At 37.3% G+C, this 16,094-nt stretch overlaps 1 protein-coding gene across 1 annotated transcript in view; it reads left to right on the top strand.

The window, feature by feature from the left end:
- Window positions 1-16,094, top strand: part of B3GLCT (beta 3-glucosyltransferase) — a 69,335-nt gene that overhangs the window by 45,828 nt on the left and 7,413 nt on the right. The window contains exons 9-12 of the mRNA XM_063305710.1: window positions 3,203-3,334; window positions 6,410-6,479; window positions 11,992-12,105; window positions 13,342-13,441. Coding sequence (XP_063161780.1) covers window positions 3,203-3,334; window positions 6,410-6,479; window positions 11,992-12,105; window positions 13,342-13,441 — 416 coding nt within the window. The remainder of the gene's footprint in view (window positions 1-3,202; window positions 3,335-6,409; window positions 6,480-11,991; window positions 12,106-13,341; window positions 13,442-16,094) is intronic.

Below are 16,094 nucleotides of genomic sequence, written 5' to 3'. Positions count from 1 at the left end.
GAGCAATGATAAGTGGGATACCATGGCAGAAGAAATTAATAGGGAAGGGAGTCCATGATCATGCAGTTGCTAATAGTTCCAGTGAGGGAAGAATACAAAACGTTGGAAGACATGTCACTGCACAAAATACTCAGTGAAGATCTGAGGGGATTTCTATAGTGGGTCAGATATCAAGAGAATTGTGGAGATGGTTCCAGAAGAGCTGTAGGCAAAGCTGCTAACAACAAGGGCTTTTTCAGATATGTGGAATAAATGGAAAAGATAAATGGAAAAGAATTAGCATACCCAGATGCTAACAGATGGCAAAAAAAAGTTTCAGCTATTTACTAGTTACTTTGTCAGTCTTCTCTGAGGAGAGGTGAAGCAATTGTGAAGAGGAGAATAAAGATGTGGGAGTTATTACTTGAGACTGACGAAACATGGTTATGGAATATCTGTTTCCTTTAAATGAGTTGAAATTTCCAGGGCCAAATTAATTGATCTGCAGATTATCTGGCTGAACTTTTATCTGAGAAAACTTGAAGAAGAGATGAAGTTCCAGATGATTGAAGAGGGCAAATGTTATTCCTGCCTTGGAGAATCAGGGGAAAACAGGATCCAGGGATCTATAAACACTCAATCTGACAGTGATACTTGGGAAGATTCTAGAACAGGTTGTAAAGTGATTCATCTTAAGTATCTTGAAAAAAATATGGTAATTACCACAACTGGATTTGTCAGGAATAATTCTTGCCCAACTAACTTTACTTTTTTGATTTGGTAACTTCCTTAGCAGATTGCAGGAATGCTGTAGAGGTCACATACCTTAATTTCAAAAAAGCATTTGACAAAGTATGCTGTGAGATTCCAAATAACAAACCAGTTAAGTGTGTGCAGGGTGTCATGATAATTTACTAAGTAGATACTAAAAATTGGTCAAAAATTGTACTCAAAGAGTAATGATTTGTCTCAAAAACAGCAAATGCAATTTTAGGCTGATTCAATCAGTATAATTTCCTAATCAAAGAAAGCAATAGTTTCACTTTATTCTGTGTTTACCAGACCCCACCTTGTGCTCAGGTATGTACATCACAGTTTAAGAAGATTCAGACAGATTGGAATAGGTTCAGGGAAGGACGGTGAGGAGGTCATACACTTCAGCACAGAAATGTTGGGTGTTCAGCAGTGGGAATTCCAGTGTCAGCAATCTTGGGCAGTGGGAATTCTATCTTCAACAGGAGGAGGGGATATTTGTAAATAAGGAATATGTCCGAAAATAAACAACCCACAAGCATCTAGATCTTTCTTTTTCACATGATTCCTGTTTTTTATATGTTAACACTGTAGAGATTGTAGAAGTTTATAGCAGCCATTGAAAATTCATTTTTCCATAATGCAAGTTATATTTATTCATGAGATATACATTTAAACATTACTATCTGTTTTTCCTTTTACTGTGGCACTTTATGGTAATAGTAGGTCTTACTAAATGTGAAAAGAATTGTGATTTTCTCTGACATAGTACAAAGCACTGAAAAGTGTTTGATGCCTCAAGTCGTATTTTTCTTGACTTCCTCATGTATGTTCAGTGCTGCTATGGCAGTGGGTGAATTATAGAATATAATTATTTTTAATGTATTTAATTACAATCCATATTTTGACTATATTCATTTTTTTTCCTAGAACATGCTAACTGTATTATGGATAAATTTACAATTATTTTTTTCAAAGTTTCTTTAAAAAAAATAGTGGTTTCTGAAAATAATCTGAAAAGGCATGCTCCAACTGTGTTACAACCTAATCCGATTCTTTACCAACGTCAAGTTGCATTTGAATCATTAATTATTTTCTAAAATGTTGCATGTTATGTATTACATTAACAAATAGTGAATTATTCTGCTGTCAGGATAAACATGATTTTAAAGTAAGTCTCTTATTTTTATTATTTTATTAATTATTTATCAAATTTATCCAAATGTTAAAAGTAGCTACAGAGAAGCAAACACAGCTGCACCCTTTCTAACCCTCCCAGCCATCTGTTCTTGTCAGTTCTGACTAAACTTGTTTTTAATTTGTGTCGTCTTCTTTTCCACTTGGGAATAAACAGTAGTCACTGAGCGTATGTGCAGTTTTATGTGATAACTTAGTAATATATGTGATAAAAAGTGATATAAAAGTAAAGGGGGCAAAGGAATTGAAATACAGACTCCCCAATTTGAAAAGACCCAATCCATATTTATTTATTTGATTTATATAGCCACCCATCTCACATATGTCACTCTGGGCAGCTTACAAGATTAAAACACAAGCAGTAACAGAAAACCAAAAAATAAGTATACAAACATTAAAACAGTTGAAACCATACCATACAATCAGCGGGAGAGCACAGTCAATTCAGGAACAATATAACCATTTTATAGGCTCGGCACCACCACTCTCTGATGCCCAGGCCAAGCGGCAAAGCCATATCTTCAGGCCTTTCTGGAAGGCCAGCAAGCTCAGGGCCAGTCTGACCTCTGTGGGAATGATGCTCCATGTGGCAGGCGTAGCAGTCTGGGTTGATCTTGTCAATTTGCTCTTACCCTAACCCTGGCTCTCCCATACCCTCCTAGTTTTCCCTTCCCAGATCTCAGAGAAACAAACAATTGTGACTTTTGTCAAGGAAGGAGGTCCTTGACTTTTGTCAAGGAAGGGAAAATATTATTTCTGGGCATGCTCAAAAGCAGCATCCAAGGAACATGTCGTATATTTTTTCTTCTGATTCCAAATTGAGTCCAAGAAGGTTATAAATCTCATCTATATTTTTTGCCTTAGTCACTCCTCCACAATTCTGTGCTGATATCTTTTGTCAGGACCATAAGAAGCTGCCTTGTTGTAGTTTAGACTATTGCTCTGTCTATCCCACTGCAGTGTCTAGAGCAGTGTTTTTCAAACTTTATATATATTTATATAACATTTCTTGGAAAGTTGATAATGAATGAATCAATTTGTGGTGATTGAAAGAGAGTTCTCCATCACTTGAAAAGTTGTTTCTAGTATTAGTATTTGTTTATTAGTAATGGTTGACAATTCTGTTTCAGATTTGAGATTTTATTTACACAGCGGAATAGTAACTCTAAGTGTAATTCTTTGATATAAATGTTTGGATTTTTAGAAATCTTTAATGTATATGCATAACATAAATAATTGTTATCTACTTATATATGTAATTGCATTTTGAAAGATTGCATTATATATCTGGGAGAAAGGGATTGGACCACAACTCACCCCAGTATCTGAATTCTGTACAGAAGACTTCAACTCTCCTAACGTTGCTCATTGTGCCACTACATTCACTAGCTTCCTCCCACTATGTGTAAGTACTTCCTGATTGCTTCTCCCTATAAAGAATATAAAGAAAGGTATGCTATTCTATTCCACCTGTGTCTTGTTCGAACTTTCCAAACTGAGAACTTTGCATATGAAATTTGATGAAATTGAAGGATGGAGGAATGAAGAAAAAGAAGTATGTCTGTATTGCAATTTGTCACCGGTTAGGTACAAATAGAGGGCACAGCCAACTTTTATTCTTTTGCTGTAAGGTAAAAGGGACACTTCCATAGACTTTCTACACTTCAGGCTGAATCTTTTTTCTTTTAGCATATATCTTCCAATGTCCTATCCATGCAGCAATTGTGACTTAACAGAATAGGTAGTGTTAGTTACCCCTTCCTTTTGCTCACTCCTTTGCTACACACCTGGTAAAGTGGGTGCTTTTCATTGCCATTTCACAATTCTTTTTTCTCTCTCTGTTGGCTTCAACACAAAGTAAATGCATGATAGCAAAGGTAATTTTTGAGAAAACATAATTAAAATGGGAGTAGGAAACACCACCAGTCTGTTTCTTTTATAGTCATTTTCATCATCATCACTTGATTTCCCTTGTAACCTTGCAAAGAAGCCTATCTGATTTATTTTTCCAATCCATTTCAAACTTAACACTTGCTTTTAGAGAGAGGCATTTTCCCAAATCAGCTAGAAAACTGCAGAATTTGTTTTGTTAGATTCTTAGTACTTCTGTGCACACATACACAATGGATTGTTTTCTTTTTCCTCAAAACATTTGAAAGGTCTCCTTGATTCACTGTTTCCAAATGCCATTTCATCCAAAGAAGGGAAAAAGCAGTTTGAAACCTGCACTGTTTGTTAACTGCACCCTTGTCTTCTGTATTAAAAAGAACCTCTTGCATGATTTTTATAATCCTGACATTTTGAATTAAAAAATAATAGCAAACTTACAGCCAGATCCTATATGTACTTGCTTACAATGACATCTACTCTTGTTCTGCATGGAAAAAGAAGAGAAGGGGCACTACAGAATAGAAAATGGTTCTCCAACCTGAAATTGAGAAAGGGAGGGGGCCAGCTGCAAGATGTCATCCATCTTGGGGGGGTGTTATTTGTTTCTTTGTTTGTTTTTTTGGTGCCTTCAAATCAATTTTTGACTCCTGGCAACTGCTTGGACTAGTCCCTGCAGTTTTCTTTGCAAGGTTTTTTGGAAGTGGTTTGCCATTGCCTCCTTCCTAGAGCTGAGCGAGAGTGACTGGCCCAAGGTCACCCAGCTGGCTTCATGCCTAAGGTGGGACTAGAACTTACAGACTCCTGGTTTCTAGTCTGGTGCCTTAACCACTACACCAAACTGGCTCATCTCAGGTTTAACATCTACCATTGTGCCTGAATCATGTATTTTTCTGTTCACACATTAAGAAAAATAATGGTTATTGCTGATTTTACCCATTACTGTTTTTTCTCCTCCCTCCCCTCCCCTTACAGAGCAGAGAGATTGGAGAGAAAGAGATTTCAGGAGAGTAAGCTGTTTGCTCTTCTACACATCAAGAGCAATGTGATCATGCCAGCAGTAGAAAGGGTCAGGCAAAGGAGAGATTACAATTGCCTACAGAAATTGCTTGGGGCTTTTTTGTACCCATCCCCCTTGCATAGTGGAGAGATGGGAGAGAAAGAAATTTCAAGAGACTTCTGTAAGCTATTTGCATAGCATGCCTGTGGTTCCCAGGCCTGGGCTGCAGCATGATCACATTGCTTTCAATATGTACAAGGTAGTAAACTGGCCCTTGAGCATTGCAAAGGGCAAGGAAGTGGTTAGGAGGCAAACAAAAGCTGATGGTGTGAAACTGAATAGTCTTGTATCTTTCCAGTCAGAAAGCACAGTCACAGTCACATGATTTCCCACTTAGCGACTGCTTCTCTTAGTGGCGGTATTCCCAGTCCTAATTAGGGTTGTGAAGCAACAACTACCTGTATTCCTTTGAAAATGGCTTGTTAACTTTCTGATATTGAAAGCGCATTTATATTCTTAAGCTCCTAAGGTGCAAACTTAATTCACTTTTTAATATTAAAATTTAAGGAAAATGTCATTATTCAGTTAATACAAATTCTTTCTACTCTCCTTCCCACTTAGTTTTCTGATTTTTCTCTTAATAACATTTTCTGCAACTACTCAATTTTAGTTCTTCTTGAGGTATTCCTCCATCCATGGGTTTGATTTTTTTTCCCCAAGTTAGTTTTTAACTCCTCCACATTTATGGTTTTACCGAGTCTCTGATACTTCCCTCTTATGAATGACTGTTGCCATTTTGGCTGCATAAGCACTGACACTTCTGACTTGTGGAAACAGGAACTTTTAACATCTTCCAGAGGAATAGCCAAATAATGGGACTTGAAATACTTATCGGCTTTTATTTCTGATTTATTGCATGAAGAAAAACAAAAAAATTGACCAAATGCTTTGTAAAAACTGAACTATCAATTTCTAGAAGCTACCAGGATTCCTTATAGAAACCATTTGCTACTTAGATCCAAAGAATCCTGAAAGTATCCATTAATGGCCATTAAAATACAGCCCCTATCATAATTGTTTATAAATATTTGGCTGATTACAGGAAAAAGGTAAAAAATCCTAGCAGAATCAAGCCTATTCCATTGCACTATCTCAGAGGATGTCTTTGGGTTCCAGCTATGACCCAGTGTTGAACATATTGAGGCTAGAAGGTGTGATCCAGTCAAAGTTAGTGAGATATGCACAGGCACCTCTCTCATATTAAAATCTATGGGACTCAACCAAGCTTATCTTTGGCTAGGTCAATATTCATTCACTGCTACAGTTAGATTGTTCTTTTTTTTTTTTCATTTACCACTAGTGTGTCGTAACTGACTTCAATCTGATTTTCTGTTATAATCTAAGTGGAAAATGCTGCTAGGCAGCATTTGATTATTTAAATTGTCTAAATTTTTAGATGTGGAAAACGTATCTTGTTTTTTAATATGTTGTGGAGAATGGAACTGCTTTCTATAGCCCTTTCCTTAAAAAGATGTATTCATACATTATCAATCTAAATTGAAGAAATATATATAGATGGCATTTTATTTTTAGGGTGATCCTGTGAAGAAGACGAATATCTTTATTGCTGTAAAAACATGCAGAAAATTCCATGGAGACAGAAGTAAGTTCTGGATTTAAGAGTATATTTACATAATTTTTTTCTGAAGCTGCTTTTATAAATTTATATAACATCTTGAAAAGTATAGCTTCCCTTTTTGGTTTAGCATATTCACTTTTTGAACTTTTTTTTTTAATCATATGGCATAGCAGTTTGGTGTTCATGCTGCTTTTTCTTGCTGGGAAATCCTTGTGAGGTCCAGCAGCCAGATGTGTAGACTATTTAGCCATGACAAGTCACGTTGCCCACCATGAAGAGGCTAGTCTACATTGCACTGAGTTGGGCTGAGAGAGAGCGACTGGCCCAGGGTCACCGGCTTTCATGCCTAAGGCGGGACTAGAACTCACAGACTCCTGGTTTCTAGCCCAGAACCTTAATCACTACACCAAACCGTCTCTCACTTTTTTTTTCTTTAGTCTTGTTTCTCTTCAAATCGTTTAAATCTTTCGCCTTTACTTTTTGAACTTTTCACATAGGATATAGCTTGTGAGAAAATTAATTAGAAAAGAGGTAAGGAAGGAAGTTGAAGTTTGCATTGAAAGTATAAATCCAGTTTTCAGAAAGGAGCATTATATCTGCTGCCTTTAGCTTCTCAAGGAAAGGAGGGATATACAGTAAATCTAACAAATAAATAAAATATTTATTTATTTATGTATTAAATATGTATATATGAAATTGGAGACTTTTCTTTTTTTAGATGCGTTGGGTACATAAGACTGAGAATCTAGAGTATTCCTAAAAATCAAATCCATGAATTGACCTCATTTCACCCAAATAATTTCTGTAATTACATGATTCTTATTGCCATTCCTTATAAAAGCCAAGAGCAGGCTATCTCTAATGATGTACAGTAGGAGAAAGTATTAACTAGTGATGCATTTTTAGTTGAAATATGTTTTTAATGTATAGATGGAAATGAATAAAACCTTTTCATATAATGTGTTTTATAAACATACTATCTAAATGTTAAATATTTAATTTTAACCAGAGTTTTGCTGGGAGTGAAGAACAGCTTTGGTCTACATGAAGCATCAGTAGCTTCTTCCTTCTCCTCTAATGACAGCTCTTTGAAGCGTGAAGAATTTTCCTTTCATCATATCTGTCCTCTATTTCTTGCATCCCTTCTATGTCAAACAGTGACTAGTTTGGTAGGCTGTATTGTAAATTAATCTAGTTGTGTCCTTGTTTGAAGGAAATTGCCTTCAGCATTTTTCTCTGCCTTCAAATCACAACAAAGATATATTGATCTTACTTACTGTCTCTATAAACTGTTCTATCAATGTGATATACACATATGATAAGTGATCTTCAGATATTAGATTTATTCTTTGATAGTCTTTTGGGGTGATGAAGGAATTTATTTTCTTGGTACCCAGTTATTTCACTCATCACTGGTTTTAATTAGAGCATAGCCAAATTTTGTCAGGTTATCCTTTCTGAGAATATTTCTTAAGGCTCTCCTTAATTTTCTATGGTGCCCTCATGCTACTACTACAAAGCTCTAAAGCAATGGTAGATCAAGAGCATCAAGGAGGACACCAAATGGTGACCAGAATATTACTAACTGCTGCAGCCACTTATGAAAAGCAAAAATGTTAGGCTGTTGCAAATATCTTATGGTCATTTCTTATGGTCATTTCTGCAATTTGTATTTGCAAAAAAATTTCTGTTAAAATAAATCCATATACTGTACCACTTGATATGTTACCTTTTTGCTTTTTAAACTTCTCAGCTCTATCTGAAGATATCCAACCATGTTTTATTGGTCTTTGCATACCTCTCAACCTTTCACTCTTCCTTCATATATTCTTACCCCTGCTTTACTTACATCTCATTCAGCAACCAGTCCTCAACTGCATAGTCATGTAGAATATTCCATAATACAAGTCTATTCACTATATCATATGCCTTCTCTAGGTCAACACAATAAACTTTTTTCTTACATTCATACATTTCTCAATAATCTGTTGAAAAGCAAAAAAAAAAAAAAATGGTGTACACATCCCCTGCCCTGGTATAAAGGCATGTTGAATTTCACAATCCATAAGCAATCACATCCATATTTTAACATTTCTGCAGCCTGCAATATTCTCATGGTATTTATGCCTTCCTTTTCATCTTTTTTTTTCTCTGACACTAACATTTATAGCATTAATTTCACACTGTGACCACATAGCATTAATTTCACACTACAGTCTCTAACCTCAGGATTACTTTGCAAATCAACATACTGTGGCCTGCATCCTACCAACTAGGGCAGGGCTTTCAAATTCATGTCATCACAGTGCTGCATGAGAACTAGTTCATTAGCCCAAGTGCTGCAAACATGGAAGCCATTTCATATGTTGATACACCAGTTTATACATTCATGTGATATGCATAAAAAAGAATGCTGCATAGCATCCACTCAAATGTCTGTAATTGTTCTGTACTATTATTATTGCATAGCAAGTTGTACAATGAGGTGGCCACTGGGTCTTTCCAAATAGTGCTAACATCAACTGAGGTCTTCAGGGATTCAGCGCCAGTAGAATCTGGTCACTTTCTCAGTGTTCAACAAGGTGGGAAGGGCTCTTCCATGGAGAGCAGCTAAGAGCAGCAAAGGCACCCTCCAACCTACTCCTAGTAGAGCCAGACTCAGGCACTTGCCCTGCACTGCAGCCCTTTCCTCCAACTGAGACACCCTGGAAGGTGAAGGAGCAAGGTTTTCACAGTTTGGGCCAGGGCCGGGAACTACTCTATTCCCACCCCACCACCACCACATCTTTTCTTTCCTGCAGCTTTAGAATGAGAAGCATGGCTTTGTACTTGGGCCTGGCAGGCTAAGGGGCAGTTGTGCTCCTAATTCTACATCAAGGCACTGTTATAATCAGGGCCTGTTTTGATCATTGCTACTGTACTCCTTTTTCTTACAGTTTTAGAGTAAAAAATGTCCTAGTGACTAAAAAGTTATTAAGTATTGCTTACCAATCGAAGAGAAGTATCGCTTCTCAGCCTTTTGGCTAAGAACAAGTGTGTGTAGTTATTAAGTAATACAATGCCTCCCCCCCAAGGAATCCCAAAACTCTGGTGCCATGGCATCACAGAAAAGACCCCATAGTAATGAATTACTTTTCAATGCCATCAGTAAAAGGAAATAGGTGGTTTGTTATTTCTGATAGCAATGATAAGAAAATGGAAATCATGTCTCTATGTGCAGTCTAGGTCACAAAAGCAAAGCAATAGATGTAACTATGATTGCTATTTCAGACACTGAATCATACTACAAACTGTGGTTTGAAGCTACTTTAAAGTAATTACTCCCCCAGAGTCCCCTTTTCGGGGGAGATGGGCGGTGATGGAAATTTGAAATATAAATAAATATAAATTACAAAGCAAATGTTATGCAGTTCAGAAGTTACAGTATATTTGAGCTTCCTTCAGCCAAAGTTTGACCTAATGTCTAAATTATGAGATTGTGTTGGACATAGGACTTCAGATAATATTTTACAGAATATTAATTGTTTTAGAAAGTTAAAAATTCGGTTAACTAAAATTAACAAGTTGTATTTTGAAACACCTACCCATATCAAACCTGAATGTGGCATGGGATTACTCTTTTGCATATAACTAAGATTTTGATGCTATGAAATTATCCTATAATTGGAGTTTGCTGAAGAATGTTTCCATGTACCAAATCCATATAGTGATATTATTTTTAATACTATTGATTTGTTTTTTTAAAGATGTTTAACTTAGTTATTAATAATTAATTTAAAAAGATAAATCCAGGTTTGAAAATAAATTATAGTTAATATCCTTTATGGAACAACTTAAAAACTGAAGAAAATACTTAAACTTTCCTCACAGTTTCCAGTAATACACAGTAAAGAATAATCTTATTCAGAAAACTAAAAAATTAAAGGATAATGAGAAAGACAACCTCCTTTATCTTGTGAGGCATTTATCTTAGTCATCCAAAACATTTTCCATGCAACATTAACACTGAGGGTTGTTTTCTTTTGTTGTTGTTATTTCTTTGTTTTTAAACGTTTTTAACAATTTGTAAACCACTCAGAGTTGCTGGGATTCAGGCGACATATACATTTAATAAATTATTATTTCCCTGAAAGTGATTGGGAAAAAACAGTTATTTTCCACTCTCCTTTAGAATTTCAGTTGACAATAACTATCTAGTTTTGTTGATATAAATACTGTAAATGTTTCTTTATATCTTACCTCCCACCTGTGCTTAGACTCTGTGTTCAGGAGTGTGGGGGTGGGTGATCAAACCTCTTCTAAAAATAGAGGCCAACAATTTCTTTAAAATACATTCGTTTGTTACCTCAGTCTTGTTTTCATGTGGCTTGTAAGCTGTTGCTCTGCAGTTGTCATTGTAATTCCATCCAGTAGGCTTCCTTAGAGAGGCTCCTCCTTAGGAGGAATTGCACGTCAGTGTAAGGCTTCCAAAAATTACCTTAAGTTACTAAGTCTTTCAAATTATCTGGAAAATGGTTAAGGATTTAGAAAACAATTACACTTTGAATTGGGCCTGGGAAAGCATTAGTTGTCAGCACCTGGTCATTTGAGCATTCACACAATCACAGTCAAGAGGCTGAGGTTCCTTTAATTGTTTAATGAAGCGAAATGAACGGTACAGAAGTAAAGCTGCGAATGGAGAGTTCCCGCTCAAACCTAGATTTAAAACTACATTCCCTTAGTTTGTTCCCTTTCCCATGAAAGCATGTCACCCCCCCCCCCATCCAGGTGGTGTTCCTGGTATATCTCAATTCATTGTCCTTGATGTCTTCCATAGCCATAATAATCCACTTCACACTCCAACCTCACACCCCCTCACATCTGGCGACACAGAGTCTACACCACTCACAAGGAAATGATGGCAGTTCCTCCGATAAGGGGTTCTGTGAATCCTTTGATCGGGTGGACCTGACATTAGTAATCTGTGCAGTTGGTGCAGAACCCATAATCTGTCCCTGCAATGAAAACAGCAAAATTCTGTACTAGTGAAGTTTTTAAGATACCTTCAAAAGCAGCCATATTATATAGGCCAGTAGATATGCCTAATTAAGGCTAGGTCTGTTTCTCTAGATTGGGTCATAGCTGATCACCAAAGGTATAAATGCATTCTTTTTCAAATTGTTTTCAAATCCTTCTCTGTTTTGAATGTGGTATCCATAGTTTACTGGAGCTATGTAGCCTCCTTTACTTTCTTGAAGAAAAAAATGGGTATAAATGTAACAATTATATAGAAAGAAACAATTGTTTACCTAGTTCTGTACATTTTGCTTGAAAGCAAAATTTACTTCTGTGCAATTTCACATACTATACCATTGCAGGGTTGACCATCTGATTACTGTAAATGTATCTGTGGCTATGGTTCCATCTAAAAGAATACAGTACTAAATTGAACTTGAAGACATGACAATGTATTTTAAATGAGTATTATTATTTCCAAATGGTCAATTTGCTTCTCCTGCCTGTATCTTCACATGCTTTTTTAAAAAAAACTTTTCAGTACCTATTGTGAAACAAACCTGGGAAGGAGAGGCCACTTTCATTGAGTACTACAGTGACTATGCAGAAAGTTCAATACCTGCTGTTGATATAGGAGTACCAAATACTGAAAGAGGTGAGTTTTAGCATGTGATATTTTTTCATGAGTAGAAATAAATATTCCACATGAATGTCTGGAACATAATGCAATGCTTATTGCTGGTTTGTTCCAAGTTGCTTAGATGCAAAAGGTGGGATAAGGTCTATTGCTGTTCTACCTTCTGTCTTGTGGGACTGGGCTGAGCAGGAAAGGCCAAATATTGGAGCAAAATTAATGTCATAAATAGACAAGTCAAGGATGACGGTTGCCTTGGGGTCCATAGGCATAGGTGGCTCTGGCCAGACCTTCAGTCTTTAAAACAACGAAACCTGATTGTGGCCATCTGCAGGGCTGGCACACACCCACAAAGAAATACCTTTGCCTATGGTGAAACAATGGAGTGGACACAACTTATGGGCAGGCGTGGCAGACAGCTTCAGTACATGCTGTCTAAGGAGAGCAATAGATGAGAGCAAAGGGATACAGAAAATTCTAACTTTTTCTGCCCCCTAATGGTCATCTGGATCATTGCTCTGGCTCAGATGTGGTAGCTCTGTGTTGGGGCAACCTACCTGCACTGCTCTGCCCCAAGAATGTCTAAGCCACCACAGCTGCCATTTCTCCCTGACACCGGCTTATAAGTCCCAAGCAGCGCAACAGAACTGTTTCATCCAATGTAGTCACTAGTTAACTTATGTTGGGATCGGGGAGGGTATCTGAAAGGATTGCCTTGCACAGCATGTTATTACATCCTCCCATAGACTAGATGTCTGTCTACATTAAGGGCAGGCATTCATATTGAAGCTGGAGGCCCCACATTAGTTTTTATCTATTTTTCAGTCTGCGGGGGCCAGAGTAGGCATGGCCAGGGTTGCAGCGAGGTTAAAATGTTCAGCCCGTTTTTGAGAATTTGGACACTGGGCTTGGTCGTTTAAGGGGAAAGAGCTTTACTCTTATTGCAGCAAACAAACAAATAAAAACACTGTCACAAATTAGCAGAGTGATCTGTGCTGCAAAATAAATCTTAGAAGGCCAAGGATTGCCCTCTTTTTAAATTACTGTATTACTTTAAGGGCAGCCAGCCAAGCAGATTCTGTTTTCAGATCTTAGTCCAGTTTTAGGTGTTCCCTATTAATCCAGAAAATCCTAATTTTTATTAAGGTGACCAACTCATACGTTACTGAACATGCCTTATTTGGAAATAAATCATGGCATTTACTTAATACTTACTTCCTGAGGTGTTTTTTTCCCCTTACTTTTGTTACTTTTTAGGCCATTGTGGAAAGACTTTTGCCATTTTGGAAAGATTTTTAAATCGTAGTCCTGCTACAATGCCTTGGTTAGCCATTGTGGATGATGATACCTTGATAAGGTATGAATTTCAGAATCAAATTAAACTGAATCATACAGTGTCTTGTGTCTGTTATTGCTGATATAACTTGCAGGATTGCAGACCCCAAATAAAATATGAAACATGAAGATTCATGATCCAGTGCTATTTTTTGTCAGACATCAAATCCAAATAGATGAAATTAAAAACATCTCTCAAATGTTAAGTTAAATTTACAAGTGGATATTTGAGCACATTGTGGCATAAAATTGAATTAGTGTCTAGAAAGATAGCAAATTTGAAACATTGCTCTAGCATTGGGGTTTATGAGTATATGTGGGGAAAAAATATACAAGTAATGAGATGGCATTGGTTGGCCAAACCAGGAAGGTTTCCACTAGCTCACTTACGTAGTGCAAAGTGGAGGGTTATGAAGTAGTGTCCAATCCAACAACGTTTCTCTTCTGTCTTGGTAACACACTTAGCACTCTGCATATTTGATCCCACCACTGGGACCAGGGACCTGGCAACTGCTGCTCCAGAGATGAAATGTCCACTGACTGGTTGTTTCCTCCAGGATGCAGCTTAGTCTCCTCACCACATCATGCTCTCTTTCTGTGGGGGGAGATTGACATAGTAGATTATGCCCTCTCTCACCTTTGGGTCACACAGGCTGACCAGCATGAATGCTCTCTTGTCACCTAAGGGCTTCAGACAGAGCATGATTATAGCAGGTCACCAGGTTCTGACATTCTCAAAGTCCAGCTTCTAAGACCCTTTTTTGTGGTAAAACAAACATAGGCTGAACCTGGCATGCATATCTCTTTGCTTAAGAGGTTTGTTGCAAAAAAAACTATGGTACATGCAGAAACCCAGTCTTAATCATGAGTTTCCATTTGCAGTGTGGTTGAGAAGAGGTGAGGTTGCATGTCTTGCCATATCTTGTGCAGCTAGATCAGTGTTTCTCAATCTCAGTGATTTTAAGACCTCCATCTAGCTCAGTATTTCCCAATCTCAGTGACTGGAGAATTCTGGGAGTGGTAGTCCACAGGTCTTAAAGTCACTGAGATTGAGAAATACTGAGATAGATCAAGTTTCACCAGATGGAGAAATTTTAGGGATCAGATGTTAGGGCAGTATGAGCTCAGTGTCACACTGGCTCTGCTTTTTCCTTCCTTTCATATTCTGGTGGAAATACCCAGCGATTTTAAGGCACCTGTCTGTAGGTTTGCTGGCAGTACCACCTGCCTGTTGTTACTGAAGAGTTTGGACCATGGAAAACAGCAGTTATGTAGGGAGTAAACAACTTACTCAGTTCCTGATACATTTTGAATAAAATTCTTTTTTAAAGAGACTTTTAATTCCCATTGACATACACACCCCAATTTTGAACTGAAGATAATGGAGTAGACCCACTCCATAGCTATGCTATTATTATTACTATGTAAGATCACTGATGTAGTTTCATTGGCTTGACCTGAGCTCTGGAAATAAAATCGATCCAGGTTACTCCAGAGATAGTTCAGTCATGCTGCTGTTCAGATCTAGAGCAAGATTTGGTTAAGCAGAATTCTATTCTTCCATAGTGTAGCAGAGTAAGAGTACTATCTTACATACATACATCACATCATATTTCATTTTTTACTGGAAAGGAGTTCAGTTTTCAGGAAAACTAAATTTTTATGAAGGGATGAAGCATGCCAAATTTCACTGAAATTGATGAAGGAGCTTTCAAGCTATGTTCCTTTAAAATCTGGCTGTTATTGTTTGGGCACAAAATGCAACGAAATATTGTACTGTATGTTAGGAGACCGTATGATGGGAAGAAAGCGTGCCAGATTTCAAACAGATGGGTTAAGGGAGGTTGCGCGAGGAAGAAACATTCATAAGGAATTATGATGTGTGTTTCTGGATACAGTGGAGGTGATTTATGGTGTTGACAGAAGAAATTAACTAACTGGTCTTTTAGGAGAGGTCAAGTAGATAATGCAGCTCCCAAAACATTTTCACACAACAATCTAGGACAAAAGACTGGGTGATACTAAAATGCAACAAATGATAGAACTCTCTTTCAAACCCAGCCCCCACAGTTCTGTGATTGCAGCAACCAAAGGTGGTCATTCTGATTTAATCACACACTTACAATATTTTCCCTCCATCACTACACTACCATTGTGTCTTATCTAAGCAATAGAAAATCTTGTCCTTTTGGCATACCTGCTCACCAGCTTTTCTAAGATATCAGCAGTCTGGTGAAACCAGTCAAGACTAGTTTCATGTTTATTCAGATCTCTTTACTATTGTCTGGGTAAAATGAGCTCCTGTTCCAAATTACCCTGCTCCAGCCTGTCGTCTGGGCTTTGACCAAATCTAATGTACAAACCTAGTAACTATGTGAGTACATTTGGAGGTTGAGTTCAAGGTTTTGCAAGCAGATTGCTAAAACAGATTTTTTAAAACTATTCTGCCCTTCGTGCCCCAAGGTTTTCCAAATATTTGGAAATTTTCCTGAACAGCCTGGGCTTTGGTATGGGCATCAGATAGGCAGAGGCAATTACTTCTATATTTTTGATTCAAATAGCTTTTTCGATGTACAGATGCTATATGTTTTGATCCTGGCAAACTGACATGAAAAATGTTAGCAAGTACCAGGTTTGTGGTTTCCTCAAATATAAAAGGTGTATGTCCTGATAAT

Source organism: Candoia aspera, chromosome 5, assembly GCF_035149785.1.
Source record: "Candoia aspera isolate rCanAsp1 chromosome 5, rCanAsp1.hap2, whole genome shotgun sequence".
In the NCBI taxonomy this organism is placed as follows: domain Eukaryota; kingdom Metazoa; phylum Chordata; class Lepidosauria; order Squamata; family Boidae; genus Candoia; species Candoia aspera.
Note: the sequence above shows the minus strand (reverse complement) of the source record. Positions and strands in the feature narration are given on the sequence as shown.